At 35.7% G+C, this 17257-nt stretch overlaps 1 protein-coding gene across 2 annotated transcripts in view; it reads right to left on the reverse strand.

Annotated features, from left to right (window-relative positions):
- The window catches only part of PPARA (peroxisome proliferator activated receptor alpha), a 38110-nt gene that overhangs the window by 8733 nt on the left and 12120 nt on the right, over positions 1 to 17257 (reverse strand). For both annotated transcript variants that reach the window (XM_080393352.1, XM_080393351.1), the window contains exons 3-5: positions 4624 to 4868; positions 1760 to 1920; positions 289 to 427 (exon numbers count right to left, since the gene is read on the reverse strand). In XM_080393352.1, coding sequence (XP_080249478.1) covers positions 289 to 427; positions 1760 to 1920; positions 4624 to 4831 — 508 coding nt within the window. In that variant the 5' untranslated portion in view covers positions 4832 to 4868. The remainder of the gene's footprint in view (positions 1 to 288; positions 428 to 1759; positions 1921 to 4623; positions 4869 to 17257) is intronic.

Raw genomic sequence — 17257 nt, forward strand, 5'->3', positions numbered from 1 at the left:
TGGCAATAGTAACCCAAAGTTCTGGGTGAAGAAAGCAACTAAATGAACATTCATATGGACAAACAGACACGCAGCACAATTGTGTAAAGCTCGTAACAGTACATTTGGCAGCTGTGTATCAATTACATTAACTATTCATTAGGGAAACTGGTGTCCCCCGCCATGATCTATACTGTCAAAATGTGAGGTTCAACTCATATGTATAAGTAAGAACGCTATCCAGGTGCCTGCTTCCAGAAACAGACCCTGGATAGGAACAAACAAATTAGTCAGGGCACTCTTACCTACCATTATGTGACATTCCAACTGAAAGGCACTTTTGAAAACGACAGTATTGGCACTTATTACGATTTTTTTTCTGAATTTTGCAGTTGCGATCACATTTATCATAGATGAGTTTTAAACGAATTGTTCTTCTAAAAAAACCCTATAAAAATTTGAGAAAACAATAAGCAATATTAAAGAACGTTGACTACTAAGTTTCAATCATACTGGTAATTTTTTTCTTTTACTGTTTATTGGTGTCACTAGCAAAACAATACACAAAGTATAACCTGTCTAAAGGTAAGAATCTATACAGTGAAGTAGTGTTTATGAAGCCATGTATAGAACGGAAAACAGGAAAGGAGGAAATAGCTTTTAGCCCTCTTGGGAGAGGACCAAGAGCTCAGAGTACCCAAGCAGATTTGCTCTTAAGGATTAAGCAAAACACATACTGCTTTTGTATGCGTTCTCTCAGCATCCTCTCTCAGAAATAACTTCATCTTTCATATGTGTAATCACACAAACAAACAGATTTAACACATCTTTTCTTCATCCAGAAAATGTGAGGGATATGACAACATAGCATATATAGTATATAGAAAAAGCCAAGGACACAAAAATAAGCATTACAGAAAAGCCTGTACCTCAACAGATCTTAGCATGATGTCTTGATACTGCAGTTTAAGATTAGTCTCATACTACAAAACTGTAGGGTTAGCAGATTTAGAGACATTGCAACATTTTGCATCACACAACATAACAACATGTCATTTAGACTGTGAAACCCAACTGACTATGAACTGGCTCCCCACTTCTAATAGATATTCTAGCATTATTCCATGAGATTTATATTTGAATTATCATATTCTGACATTGTACACATATACAGTTTCTCATATCATACATGATAATATATAAAAAAATGGAAAACTATCACATTAGAAGAAAAAAGAAAAGAATCTTATAATTCATGGGCCATATCATCCCAAAAAATTATACATTAATGATAACATTAATTTGCCCCAGAGACATGCACTGGCCCCAAAATGACATGAGGTACAATACTACGTGATTCAGGCAGAATGTAGTGGAGATGAGAAATTCAGGATTTGTTACTGTTACAATGGAAGTGTAGCAAACTGGCATGCTTCTCACAGCCATACTCCCAACACAAATAAAACACTAGTGGAGCAAGTAGGCTTTGTTTTTTTGGTCACAGTTTAGTGGTTTTAGTGTTTAACTATCCAGAAAAGCAGCATTAAAATTATCATTGTGAATTGCCCCTGCTTGATGAAGGTCTGGTATTGAGTATCCAGTTATGATAACTGAACAATTTTTTTCAGAAAAAAGGATCACAAATATGTTTATTATTTAAATAATAGTAATGGCTAGAATTAGATTTATTAAACATTTATGTAACAAATGTTTATCTTCATATAACCCTGTAAACAAAGCAACGTGATTTAGGCTCTTAAAAAGAAAATTATGACTGTACCTTACAACCTTCACAAGCATGTACTCCGTAATGGTAGCCTGAGGCTTTATCCCCACAAATTCTACATTCAATGTTTAATGCTCCACTGGGTGATTCATCTATGCTACCTGGAGCTGTGGCAAAATTAATGGATGAAGGACTGGATGCTGGTGAAAGGGTCTCTAAAAGAAAAAGGAACACTTGATATATACTATACTGTCAAGACTGATACGATACCATTTCTATAACAAAATGAGCTTATATATATAATATAAATAATATATTAAAATATATATAAATATATATATAATATAAACAAAAAAAAGAGATTGTTCTAAAAAATAACCGTGAGTTAATAATCAGTAACTGAACTAATAATTTGGCTGTGTTTGAAGAACAATTCATATTTATATTAACAGTGCAAACACACACAAAATACAGGGTGTACCTTGCTAATTTTGATGAGACATACAATGTCAGCAAACAAAAAGCCTTACTGAAGTAACTGATAACAAGAACTAGAAGGGTGATAATGATTCGTGAGGATTCAATACATATGCACCAAACAAAATAAGAGAAAACCAAGCTTTTTTTGGATTTTTCTGCGTTCCATTTTTTACTTTGAATTTTCAAATGTTTCTCAATTTGATGTGAATGTGAAATTTTTTTATCCCACCACATAAAATAAGTAAGTAAAAACCTCTGAATAAGTATTTCATTTAAATCAAGGAAATTTTCTTAACATAAAAATGCACATATACCATTTTCACATATAAAGTGTATTTGAAACTGAAAAATTAAACACATCTTTACTGCTCAAGACAAGCAGTACAAAATGTAAAAAAAAACACCAACAACAACCCCACAATGAGACAGAACCTCCCATGACTTCAAGTTTATATCACAATATCCATTCAACCTGTCAATTATTTTTTCCAGAAGGGTTATTAGCAGCTCATCTTGCCATTACATCTTCCATCTCCCTTGCCCTGGTGTTGGATATCAGATCTATTGCTATAGTGTAGCAAAAGACATATTCCTAACTCATGCTGAGTTACACTTAAGGTCCCCCTGACTTCTGAAGAGCTACTCAGAGTTTTAAATGATGATCTAAACTGAGCCCTAAAAAGCAGTTACAAACTTTCTCTTTCTGAAGAGATTTTCTCAAAGTGAAAGCATGCTCCTGCACATCAGTACAAAGGCTGAACAGATCTTAAAAGGAAGGTAACACTTGTCTGCCTGTAAGATAATCTAGCAACAGAAGCCTTGCTCAGGTATTTTATGTTTTGATTATAATAGGAAAAGCATTCCTGAACTGTACAATGAAATAAACTCTCCAGACATTTTACTACTAGATGAACATGTTACAAAACTAACACATTCCTACCTTAATTATTTCAATTAATATTTCCACCTTGTTTGACGAAAATATTATCTGAGGCCAGAATTTCTTTTATCTTCCATCTTGCAACTTGCACCACAAGACTTTAGCAAATTAATGGGTGTGTTTATTTTACAGAAAGATTAAGAAACACTCATGAATGTAGGTCAGCAAGTATTATGTTGGAAAAAAACTTGGCATAGAACTCAGTCTGCATTGCGAGCAGTGCCAAGCCCACAGGCATCAGTCATCAAGAACAGCCTAGAACCCAGGATTTTTTTTAATGTGTGGTTTTAATTTCTTTTTACTTGCCTTATGGAATTTGAGCCTTGAAAGTTTACATTTTCTATCTTTTCTGACAGCAAAACTAGAACATTTTGCAATGAACACTGAATACTCAATTTATAAGGTAACACTAAAGTTGATCTAAATTATTATATGACTTGTACACACGTTACACACAAATAATTAAAAAACCCTTGTGTCTCGGGAGGACTACATTATAAACTCAGCACATAATAACTTTTCCTGTAGAAGGCATCTCTGTAATGTGAAGGTCCACAACCAAAAGGGACCCAAATCATAATTCTACAAACACTCCTTTGGGCAATAGCGTCAAGAGGCAGCTCTCCCTTCAAAAATCACACCATTCATTTCAACCACTTCAGCTCAAAGGCACACCTCAGTTGTATCAGTGCAGTTTTTGTAAGGTAGAATAGTGATCACATCCTGGGAACTGATTTAAAGTAAGAAACCCCCAAAACAAATGAGTGTAAACCAACCAGAAACTTAATCATAAACTGCTGAAAAAGGCTCTGCTGCTAAAAGATTTGTAAAATCATTGTTTCAAAAGGAACAACTTATGATATTATTGCATTGTCCCATAGTACTTTGTTGATTCCCCATTTTGATCTCTCAAACAAAGCCTCTCACCAAGATCTTCTGACTAAAGACTATGTAATGTATGTACATGCAATGTAATGTAATGTACTGGGCAGAAGTCAATAGCTGAGCAATGCTACTTCTAAGAGGGGGAGAGAAAACAGCATGATCAAAGGATCAGTACACTAAAATATACTGGAATTCGAGGTGAGCTTTTAAGGGTTAGATTATAATTTTTTGGCAAACATTTCACAATACTTTTCAAATATATATGATTTGAAGAAACTAAAAAATGAGGAATTCCTTTAGTGCAATATTGTGACTTCCTATATGACTACAAGACATAGTAACTTTGCTAGTAATAGTGATTTTTAAAAGTTATTTTGAAAAAGGCATTGATACTAATGGTAATTTAAAACAGCAGCTTTATGTTACAGTCATTTTGCAGTGACATCTGTCTAATAAATTACCTTTAGCCTTTAATATTTTAAGACCATGCTATAATCAGCTTCTATATTTCTAGTATTACGTAGTCATAAACAATTATTGCTTTAAAAAAGTTGTAAATTTCTATTTGTGTATTTACAAAAGAAAGTTTTATGGAAAACCAAAATTCTCTTACCTGTTTTAACTGATCCATCAGATCCTGGACAACTTCCCAGTGACTGGAACTCTGTTAAACTTAAAGCTCCAGAGCTATCATCTCCTAGAGACTGAGAGAGGTCTTGAATGTTCCCCATATCTTGTAGGAACTCTCCAGATAAAGGGCTGCCTATGTCATCCTCCTCCAAGGGAGTAAGGGGATAGAGCTGGTTTTCAGTGTCCACCATTTTGATCAAGTAGAGCAGTCACTTAAACTTCTTTACACTGGTGAAAGAATAATTTAAAAAATTTTGGTTTTAATATTTAAATCAGTTACAGCATACTGAATACATGAATTCTAGTTCTACAGTGAAATATATGACATTCACTTGCTCTAGAAGCTTTAAGCAACACAAGTCATCAACAGGACAGGGAAAAAAAATAATCCTCAAAATACTTCAATATGAATTGAAGTTACAACAAAATCAATCTGTAGATTGATGTTTTCTCTCCTTTGCTAATAGGAGTTACATATTGTGCTTCCATAGCAGGCATTATGCACTTCCCATCAAAATTTATAGAAAAATAAACTATCAATATGCATACATATTGTGTTTGAGCAGTCTTTTCTCACCTTATCTAACAGGTTTAGATATATCGATTTGGTCCTCTGTTCTCACCTCTTTTACATTTGTTCAACAGGTCTTACAACCCTGTAGAGAACAAAATACTGTCTTACACTAAAATCTTTGTAGAAGTGGGCCAAACTAATACTTTTTGACCTACTTTGGTCAAAGAACACCTTCAGCAAGAATGCTCCAGCACAGACAATGCAATATATCTGTAATTCCTAGAATTAGTATTATTTCTTACAGTAAAGTTTTTTAAGTTGCCTTCAAAACTAGCCACCAGTGTCATCAACTCTGAGTAAGAGCACAGATTGCTAAGAAAATATCACAAATTTTAATTCTTCTTCTATTGACTTGTCAGGAAAGGAATTGATAAACTTAATGCAGTATGTTACTACTGCTGCACAGATGTACTTCTGCTAAAAGAAACTCATCTTTTACACTGAGTAAGTGTATTCAGGATGTGTACAAATACATGGTACTGCAGTCTCCTCCATGCAGTGAGTATGTGCGGGCAGTTGGAGCAGCTCTGGCTGTTACTGTGGTTACTGCTCAATGCTGGCCTTTGCAAAGAACACGTGGTCACTGCAGTTCATTGTGAAGCCTGAAACTGCCAATAACTAGCTATATGGGGATATACAAACGCTGATTTTACAAGAGAAGTGCTGTTATGATTAAAAAAAAAAAAATCTTCCTTGATGATATTTAAGGTTTCAGATACCAACTCATTTGATTCCTACGATACTAAACATTTTATATTAAGAAATCAATCTTTTCATCTGATAAACTGTGACAGATTAATCCTATGAACATCAGGCACATTTTCACAGAATTTTCTCCAGAATCTGGAGGAAAAACACGGGTGTTTTTGTCTATGTAGTTGACCAAAAGGGTACAGTTAAAAGTAATACAACGTGTTGACTACTGCTTTACATACTAACGATGAAAGACAGCCATCACTTGTATTTGGTTATATATTAAAAAAAAAATCTTCAAAAAGTTCTGAAGCAAGCTATCTACAAGCAAGCCTTTTCTGCTCAGGCTGATGGCAAAAGGCCACCTTCAATAAGATTTGCATATTTTCACAAGGTATTACACAAATGTAACTGAGGGCAGAATGACCTACTATAAAGAAGACTAGAAGTTACACTTGTAACAACTGGCAATATCTGCAGAGTTTTTAAATTATTTACTTTTCAGGTGCATTTATCAGTATACACTCCTACTTTCTCCTGTTTAATGGAAAACCGTTGCTATACACATATCACTCCTATAGGGTATTCCAATGTGTTCATTACGTGACTGTAAGGCAAACAAGCAATTTTTAAAAATATCTGTATTACATGAGGCCTTATATTCCACAATTTGCATTCTTCCAACTAATCAATGTTATTTAAGGTATATACATTAGACTTGGCAAAAGATTTCCTCTGATTTTCAAAGTACCCAATTTTTTTTTCAATTGTGATGCCAAATGGCTGTAACGTTACATGCTATGTACCCATTATTTATGTTTAGCCAAGTGAATAGACATAAAAAATGTTAACCCCTCAGGTACAAGGGGAGACTGAAATGGTAGTCTGATCATGAACTCTGATGATTAGAACAAAACAATATGTTTTATATATTCTTGGGCAATTTATTACAGCTCTGTGTTATCATTGTACCTGGTTTTGAAGTGAACTATGTTGACGCTAAAAAAAGTTTACTTAAACAGTGTCTAGTTAGATTCTCTTTCCTGCATTTCATAAAAATACTAGTTATAGTATTTAGCTCATGGCACATTTTTACAACACAAATACCATCGTAGAGCAAAGGTAGAGATTTCCTTCCCCCCACCCCACCCCCCCCACCCCCCAGTGTAATAGTTTACCATGTACCTGGAAGGATAGAACTAAAGGAATAGCAAACACATAGCAAAATGCAGAGCTTCTACTCATTCTACTCAGTTCACACACTAAAATGGAGTTCTTTATGAAAGTAAACACTGAAGATTTCAGAATCAGTCCAGCCTAACTGAGATGGCAAAGTTTTCAGATGGTTCATTGTATTCTGACTATTCAAACTAAGCCAAATACAACAGACAGTTCTGAAGACTGAAAGGAATGACAAATTATAAAAATCAGCTCTCTAAATATCTACTGTTATGAATCAAACCAGATAGAAGCACACTGTCTTCCCAAGAAACCAGTTGCTGTCACTGTTACTAACTTGCATTTCATACTACAAGGACCCTTAGTAAAGAACTATTTGCTCATTTTCCTTGAATTAGGACAGTTTTAACTAGAAAAGAAAAATACATTCTGTGTTACATGGTGTGGCAAATAAGAATATCTAGGAGGCTAAGTATGGGAATTTATCCATGATTTCTAATGCCAGTTACAGACAACAGGTATGTTACTGTACCAACTATTGTACCAACTCTCTTTGTTGATGAGAAGCTCAACATGATGCACCAATGTGTGCTTGCAGCCCAGAAAGCCACCACATCCCGGGCTGCATCAGAAGAAGCAGGACCAGCAGGTGGAGGAAGGTGATTCTCCCCCTCTGCTTGGCTCTTGTGAGACCCCACCTGGAGTGCTGCATTCAGCTCTGAGGGCCCCAGCATAAGGACACAGACCTGTTGGAGCAAGTCCAGAGGAGGACCATGAAGATGATCAGAGGGCTGGAGCACCTCTCCTATGAAGGCAGGCTGAGAAAATTGGGGTTGTTCAGCTCTGAGAAGAAAAGGCTCCAAGGAGACCTTATAGCAGCTTTCCAGTACCTAAAAGGGGCCTACAAGAAAGCTGGAGGGGGACTTTTTACAAGGCTAGTTTTTAAAAGGCTTATTTACTAGTGATAGGACAAGTGGTAATGGCTTTAAACTAAGAAGGTAGATATAGATATCAGGAAGAAATTATTCACTGTGAGGGCAGTGAGGCACTGGCACAGGCTGCCCATAGCAGCTGTGGGTGCCCCATCCCTGGAAGCGTTCAAGGCCAGGCTGGATGGGGCTCGGAGCAACCTGATCTAGTGGGATGTGTTCCTGCCCATGGCAGGGGGGTTGGAACTAGATGATCTTTAAGGTCCTTTCCAACCCAAACCAGTCTGATTTCACTTGGACATGTCACATTGCTGCTCTATCACTCTGCACAGCTTGGCTGTATTTTAAAATAACAGTCCAATTAGAGTTATCCAATTTGATATATTAAATACTCATTAGGACATTGTACCAGATTGCTAGCACTGTAAAAGAACATTTATAAGCAATACAAGAGCTTTCATGCACATCTCAACTTCTTTCTGAAGGGATCAGTTGAAAGGCTGGTGCAGCTTTTTTTTATTTTTTTAAAGTGCATCCAAAGAATACTGATTGTGATACATAATTATTTTACAATGTAACAGAACTTTTTATTGGAAAACTGAAACAAAGTAACTTCCTTCACATAGAGGACTGAAGGGTAATAGCTATCAGTTACAGTCCCTACAGTATTTCCATAACCTGAAACTATTTAGTAAAATAAATTCCAAATGCCACTTTCTTTTAAAGGTCAACAGTTGTCCTGTCCCCAAGAATCACCTTAGTCTCTCTTATAAATCCTACCAGCTTGTAACCTGACAAAATATGAAGAAATATCTACACTTGATACTCAGAAGCCTGTCAAAAGACATAAAATAGAAGTTAAAATTATTGTAACATATATGACCATAGTTACTGAAGAAATAAAAGAAATCAGAAATTTTATGAATGAGGACTCTAAATAAAAGACTACTTTAAAACAAAAATAAATTAGCCTAATGCTTTAGGAATGTATGGTCACACCCCAAGGGAAAACAGAAGATTATTGTAGATTATCTGACAAAGATTTTAATGCTAGACCATCCGCATATATTCAGAACAACACTTCCAATCTCATGAAGGCTCAAGATACAGAGTAATTTTGAAGATGAGAAGTGCCTCACAAAACATTACTTTCAGAAAGTAAGAAAGAAAAAGATTCAACTGCAAACATTTCTGGTCAACATAATCTGTTATTCTCTGCCAATACTTTCAAACTTGAATCTCTGTACAATTTCTCTGTTGAGGCTGCATGGACCAGCCCATAGTAACACCTGGAATTAACTGTACTGTTTGCACAGAGCCCAAGACATTACATTATCCACCTGACATCCCTGACATACCTGGAATATACTCAAGCTGAGAAATAAGAAATCCCTTTTCTGTATTTCATTTGTGGGAAAAAAGTTAAATTGTTATCCCTTTGATGTAGATATTTTGTGATGAGGGGAAAAGAGTAAAGAAACCTTTGATTTATGTTGGGTTTGTAACGATACCTGAGAATAATAACTGTTCTCCAGCAATCCAAAGGAGACTACCAAATCTGTCTCCCTAAGGAGCCATCAACAAAAAAGGAAGAGAGGAATGGCAGAGCATATGATCGGCACTGCTCCTCCAGTGTGCTCTTCATGAAGTTCTCCCAGGCTGAAACAGTTGTTCACAGCACAGAAACCTTATATTCCTCTGCAGATACATAGCACGGGTACTCTGCCCCAGGATAGCTGGGGAGGTTCCAGGAGACACTAGGCTCCTCGTACCCAACGTTACTTCATGTTCCCTGCTCAATCACGTACATCTCTCCAAGTATCATTTCTTCATCCAGCACAAGTATTTGGAAAAGATTAAGTGAACACTGAAGCCTACCTTGAAGCAAAATAGGCATTATTTGGCAGGAAAGCAAAGTAAAGGCTTGATAGCTGACCTCTGATAGCTGGCAACAGCTCTTTCAGCGGCGTGCCTGGTATTGCCCAAATTGCACCATACTTTTTCACATTTGCAGTAAATATTTAGAATTCTGTAGTCTTTTTAGCTGAATTTATATAAGAGCAACCTAACAGCTAGTGAAACATAAATGAAGTGCTTAGTGTTTTAACTATTAAATTACATACCCTTTTGTACTTCCCAACGCTACTAGTAAATTACAGCTGTTTAATCATTACAGCTCTTGCTGATGATTAACTAGCTACCTTAACAAACATAGCCATTACTTAACCATTTCTGAAGACTGTCAAAATATACTAATCTTTTCATTACTGAAAACATTATAATTCATTTTTTTATAAGCACAGAAAAGCTTTAAGTAAAATGTCTAGCATTCATGCTAGTATTCATTCACTGTTCGCCTTCTGTCTTTGCTGTATTTTGCGCATGTTTACACATGCATATGCTTTCATTGGCAGGTTTCACTTAATATGCATTGAACCGTACTTGTATGAAAATAAAGCTTCTAATATAAAAAGGGTAATGAGTATGAAGTTCATTTAAGTAATATTCACAGGGAGTGTTTTGCTTTACAAAAAGAGTTGTACATGTTACAACGGTAGATGTGGTAGCTGCAGCGTGAGGATTCCACTCAAGCATCTGCATAAATCAACATTTCTTCTTACTCTGAAGATTTTAGAAAAATTCTGTGCCACAAAGACATTTGCAAAGGATTGTCCCAGTTTCTCATACAATATTTTAGCCTCCATACCCCCCTTCCTACACCCACATAAAACCACACACAAACAAAACTGAAAACAAGAGAGAATGAAATAGGGAAATAAGAACACAATTTCATGTAATTATGATTTTGAGAATAAGCAGCAGCCTGTTATCTCTGAAATATGTATGTTTTCAGAAGTCCTCCTTTCCCACTGCCACACTGCAATTACCCAATGAGTAACTTACCTATAAACTTGAATCAGGTCTTAAAGAAATCACAGTCAGATTACCATAGACAAATACCTAATCATGCAGCGATTGGTAATTTGCTTCATTTTTAGAAAGGGATGGTGGGAGACTAAACCCCTGGCCCTTCCACATTTAATACTTGCCACACTAGGATTAATCCCTGTAAGGAAAGAGGTCTTCTTGATGCAAAGGTCTCTGAGAAACAGTAACAAAGTTTGGATTTACTGCATAAACACATTGATCGTGTAAAGGGCTGGCTTGCAATATCAAGGTTAAAGTTGAAACAATCATTACCTCTAGGTCACTTTGCAAATATTGTGGCAGAACACAGCACATTTAAAACTAGGGGATGCAGTAGATACTTATAAAAAACTTAGGTAAATAGGAGGAGCCTGAAATATATAAGCTACAGGGTTATTTCCAATATCCTGATTCAACACATAAAAAAACAACTGAAAATAAAATTTGGCATCTAAAATATGAAGTCCAATCTCCTATCTGGGAAAAAGTGCATGTTTTCTCCTCTATCCTGTGACATTTGATTCAGTTTTCATACTTTGTAACCTTACACATGAGTAATATTCTATATTTTACAAGGTATTAAGAACCTAAGACAGAGAGAATTTACCATGCATGAACTGAAAAATTTTCATGAGCCACCTCTTCATGAAGACTGCCAGTTGCACCCCCAAAAAAAACCCAAAATAGAATAACGTCATATTTTTTCCCCTCTACACAGCTGTACTCCATAATATCATATGCAAGTTTTAATAAACCCTTGTCTTCAAAATAAACCAAATTTCACATACCCTAATTTTAAGAAATGATACTAACATTACAAAGTTAAGCTCTTAAAAGTTATTTAGTGAATAATTCTCTGCAACCTCGATTATGCTACCTTATTTTCTTAATGCACTATGGTAGAAAATACATATATACTGCACAGTGTTCTTCTTTCCCTGAATCACTCCCCTTATAATTGGGCAGTGCATTAAACAGAAGTGGAATTACATAGCTTGTAAGGCTATCTGGTCTATATTAGTCTGCGGCAGGAAAAAGCTGTTCATTTATCAGTTGATCAAAAAGGAAGATCATTCTTTGCCTGAGCAAAAAGGGAGAAAAGACAGTCCTCATTCTCAGATCCATAAGTACTTGCATAGTTGGAGGAACACTAAGGAGTTTCTTGAAGGAAGAATACAGGCCACAGAGGCAAGTCTACTGGCTTCAGAAAGCGGGGACCATGAGTGAGTTTTACTTTCCTCCCTTGAAAACTTTTCTCTAATTGCATCAGAAGATGCAGAGATAGCACACTTCTCACATGGGAAGAGTTGATAAAGCTTTGAAACACTGCAAATTTTCAGCTGATTTAATATTAAACATGGTAAAACCAATATGGGAATATTTTTTGGTTTTATATTACTCTGCCAAACCCAAGCAGAACTTACTGAGCCAGGTAGCTGCATTTCTTTGGTCCCAGGATTTTCTGTCCTGTTGGATTTTAAAAGACATGATCCAAAAAAAGAGAGGAAAGGCAAGATTTTCTTACTGAAAATTAACAATTTTTATCAGCTTTTCCATTCAAGTAATTAGCCAACACCACAAACAAGTGCTTTTAAAGATGGGACTAAAACAGATGAATTAACATGCTCTACAAGGAAGTCAGCAATAAGAAGATGCACACAAAAGCAGTGCTGATTGATGACAGGTCAGGTGCAAACTGTACCACACCAGCAACTGGCTATGTACGTTACACTAAACAGCAGTATTCTTCAACTATATGTACTCTGTCAGACTGTCAGGAGCCTATATGATTCTTCTATGTTGCAGCACCATCTCCTATTAGTCCACCATGAGTTAAAGAAAATATAGTAAGGTCAAAGTGTTGAGATTTTAAAAGTTTATTTTGTGGCATATGCAGAACAGATGTTTTCCAGCTATATAGAAAAGTATAACAATATTGCCAGAAACTCTTGTATCACACAATATACATGATATTTGGCATGCAGGTTCCCACTAATTTAACAAAACCCTCAGTTCTTAGAACATTACTGTTTTGTTAGTTGTTCAGTTATTTTTACTCTAAAAAAACAAGGACATTACTTAATAGAATTATAAAATGTTATTTACAAGTCAGTGCTACAAATGCACTTTTCCTGGTGCAAACCACTTTTAAAAGCAAAAACATATGTAAGGAGATACTAATATAAGCAACACCCATTGTGTGGCAAGAAAAGCATTACCAACAGTAAAACATAAGATCATGATACAAATTCTGTAGAGAAAACAAACAAGGGTTGTCAAAGAGGAGGTAGCCATACTAAACATGAAAGATTCCTTACATGTTATTCAAGTGCAAGGCAGCCATAATGCAGAATCTGCATTAACAGAAATTTAAGGGTCTAGCAACATGTTTAATGTTTATGTGCCTCCCAAGCAAAAATCTAAAACCTCAATCTATATGATTACAAAACCACTCAGTTAAAGGCAAGACATATAAAGTCATCTTGGATTGCTACACAAAATGCTACCGTATCCCCTTATGAAGGAGAACTTTGAATTGCTTATAATTACAGTGTATGCAAAGACACAGTCAAAAATTTTGCATTTGCACCAGTATCACACTACCTACATAGACCAAAAAGCCCCAAATACTTATTGAAGTGATCGCTTAACACTGCTCAGCTACAAAAATTTGAGCAGACCCTACACAGAAACAGACAGAAAAAGATAAGGAAAAAAACAAATAATCAGTCAAGCAAGGTGGGGAAAAGCACAGACTGAAAAAATACAGAGAACAACGACATAATCACTAACAGTCACTATTCAGCTACTTTGCAGTTACTGAGCCAGCTTCAATCCCTGTTGGCATGTCCCTGTAGCTTCTTTCCAAGATTTAGTGGCACAGGGTAGAAGCTACTTCATTGGTCCTGACTCTCTGAAGTGGAGTCTCATTGCCTAGAATATATTAAAGAAAGATAAATGTCTCTGAGCAGGACGACTCATCCCCCTCTTAAATGCAACATTTCTGCTTTAAATCTGTTCAGCTGCTTTCTATACCTTCACGATTACATATTCACAATTTCCTCCAATATTTTCTTTCAATTATGTAACACATTCATTATACTCTAAATACTTCTAAAAATTGTTTTGCCAAGATTAGTGTCTAAGTAACAAATAATACATCAGCAACAAAACTATTCAGGAGGTAATTAAACTATTTATCTCAAATATAATACCCTCTCACTTTCGCACCACAGACACAATTAATAATGGAGAAAAAAATAATTACAAAGCAGAAATTAATTTTCAGCAAACAGAAATAAAAGGAGTAATTCATCTCACCTAACATCAAGCACCTCACTCATATGGTTGGGTTGAGCTGAACTCAATGGACTTTCCAGGGCCATGGCTAACCTTTGAGGCCAAGATCACAAATTAAAAAGTGGTACTTTTCAATCAGATCACTTCCATGATCCAGTTCACAGCAAAGCCTTACAAGTATTTGTGCTGGCTCATTGGAGGGAGCAGAAATAAGCAGCTGGGGAGAGGCATACATGTGCTGCACAGCTAACAAATAAACATGTATGTCAGCCTGTATCCCCTCTGAAGAATCCAGTGATTGTGTAAACCAGGCCCCTGCATTGCCTGAAGTAAGGCAGCCATGCCTCTTAAGTCTCTGGTGAGAGCTGAGAACTGCTCTACAGATCAGACAGCATCTCTGTTAGATTAAGCAGTATCATCTTTTGACAGGGCTATGACACTGTCATATAGGCTGAGGAGATCATGCACATCCCAGATATTCATCATCCTTCCAGCAGTAAAACTCCCACAGAAATCCAGTAAATGGAAAACACAGGCATTTACTCTGAGTTGAAACAACATGCTCCAATAAATAAATAAAATAATACTTCCAATGCTGGAAACTCAAGTAGAATGTAGCTCAAAGACTTCAGCTGCTTGTAAAGAGTAAAACAACATCCTAGCGTCAAACAGCTTTCTAATGGGAAATTTTAAATTCAACAAGCCCCTCAAGAACTTGGTAACTATGAACTCAGTTGAGAACACTTTACACTTACATACATGACTTTTACACTGACTTTATATTAGACCAGAAAGTATATTTTATCGTATTTGAGCCACAAAATTAGTCAACCTCTAGCAGACAGAGATCAACTTAAGATGTAAAGAAATACCACAGTTCTAGTTTATCAATACAACAAGATCTGAAGCCCATCTTTAAATTAACCACTGCTAACCCCTTTAACAACAGGAGCCAGACTTGATTTCATCAGCGATGGCACATAAAGGTTTTGTAAACTTTGCCTTCAGGCTCCAGAGACAAAAATTACAGGTCTCTCACCTCAAGTTTACATCTACCTGAAGTTATGCTTGCTTTCTCCCACATAAATGGACATTAGATGCATCAAATACTTATTTCCAAATCATATATATGCAAATACATTACTCAAATTTGCATCAAGGTCCTTCTATTAAAAGAAAAATCTGTTTTTCCTATCTGATTTCTGTAAGGAGTGCAAATTGAATTGTGCTTGAACTGCCATCAAGCTCAAATGTTCAAGTCTGCACAAAATAACAATATGACATTGGGATTTTTTGGTTTGTTGTTTTCTTTTTTCTCCTCCAAATGCGAGTTTTCATATCCAAAAAGTGAATACTTTGGTGGTTTCTGTAATTGGGAAGACCTGACTTTTCTTTCTAGTGAAAGCTGAACTGATACTAAAGTCAGAAGTAGCTATATTTCCAAGTACAGTTTTCAAATCTCTCTTTTAAATCTACATTTGCTGAATCCCTTAAACAGTTGACTGTTAGGACTTTAGTATCAGTCAATAGTAATATTAGTTAACAAACCATATCATATTATATTAGTGTTATTGGTAGTCTATAATGTTCTCCTTCGCTTTACTATTTTCTTCAAGAAATGTGTTTGGGAGTGCCTTTGTTGGGTTTTTTCAGTTGGTTAGTTTGGGGTTTTTTGAGCTTCTGGGGTGGGGCTTTTTTGGTTGGGTTTTTTTTGTTTTGGTTTGGTTCGTTTGTTTTTTTAACTACACTATAATCCAGTCTGATGTTTAGATGAATCCTGACTCTAAACCAAGCAAGAACTGACAAAGACTTAAGTGGAAAACTTTGTGTTAAAGTCTTTAGTCTTGCTTCAAATTTTATTGTCTAGATGCCTACAAATCCTGAAAAATTGGCAATTTGTTATTTTTTCCTTTCTCTATTTGTCCTGTCTCTGTTTCCACTTTTATAGTAAATAACGAGCTCTGACACATGGTTAAGAATTGACTACAAGCTTAACCTGTAGAATAAACATACTATTATTAACACAACATTAAAAATACTGGACAGCAGTATGAGGGAAGTTTATTCAATTTATGTTAGTTATTAATGCACATAAAGCAAATATTCAGATCAGAGTTAGTAATACACTGTATTCTTGAGGCATGACCATTGAAGCAAGTATATTTTATTAACAAGAGACTCAAAAGAACAATAGGAATTTTTTTTTCTGCAAGAAACTAAGCCATGGCAACATCTTAGCAACCACTATGTTATAGAGTACTATGTGTTCTCTGACATGTGCTCTCTTTCAAGTTCAAATACAGTTCCACAAGTACTACTCAGAGCTCACCACAGTTTCCATTAAAAAATCCCACTTCATTTATATATATATACCTTCATGCTTGCAACACACTGCCTTTTTCTCTCCAAAGAATCTCAGCTTTTGCTCTTTATCCAATGCATTTCAATGTCAGTATCTCTTCAAGTCACGGTTACATTCCACTCAAATTATTCCATACTTAAGCAAGATTCAAACGATTGCACATGTTAATCATAGCAGCCATAGTAATTTGTGCGTTGAACTTTTACAGATACTAAATTCTTCATGACAATATCTTGTAGGCAATGAAGCTGAAAGAATATACTGTACAGCACACAGATGCTCTATGCATTTGCTGAATGCTGTGAAGACCACAACTACTGAGAAACAAAAGTCTGATGCACCATATAGGAGGATGTTTTCTTTACATGTATGTTAAAAGCTAGGATTTGATTTATGATTGATATTTGAACTAATGCAAGGTCACATTCGGCCACGTTCGCACAAACACGACATTCATGTACTTGCTATTTGATCCAAAATCCAAGGTCACGTTCACACAAATGTGTCATCTGAGTATTTGCTATTTTTTTCATTACTTATGATTATTTATTACACCTTTAACAAATTCAAAGATCTCTCACTTTTCCCATGTTTCCCAAAACTCCTTACCCATTTATTTGGGAGTCAACAAGCTAATTACATAAGCCAAGAT

Source organism: Falco punctatus (assembly GCF_963210335.1).
Source record: "Falco punctatus genome assembly, chromosome: 6".
NCBI classification, from domain to species: Eukaryota; Metazoa; Chordata; class Aves; order Falconiformes; family Falconidae; genus Falco; species Falco punctatus.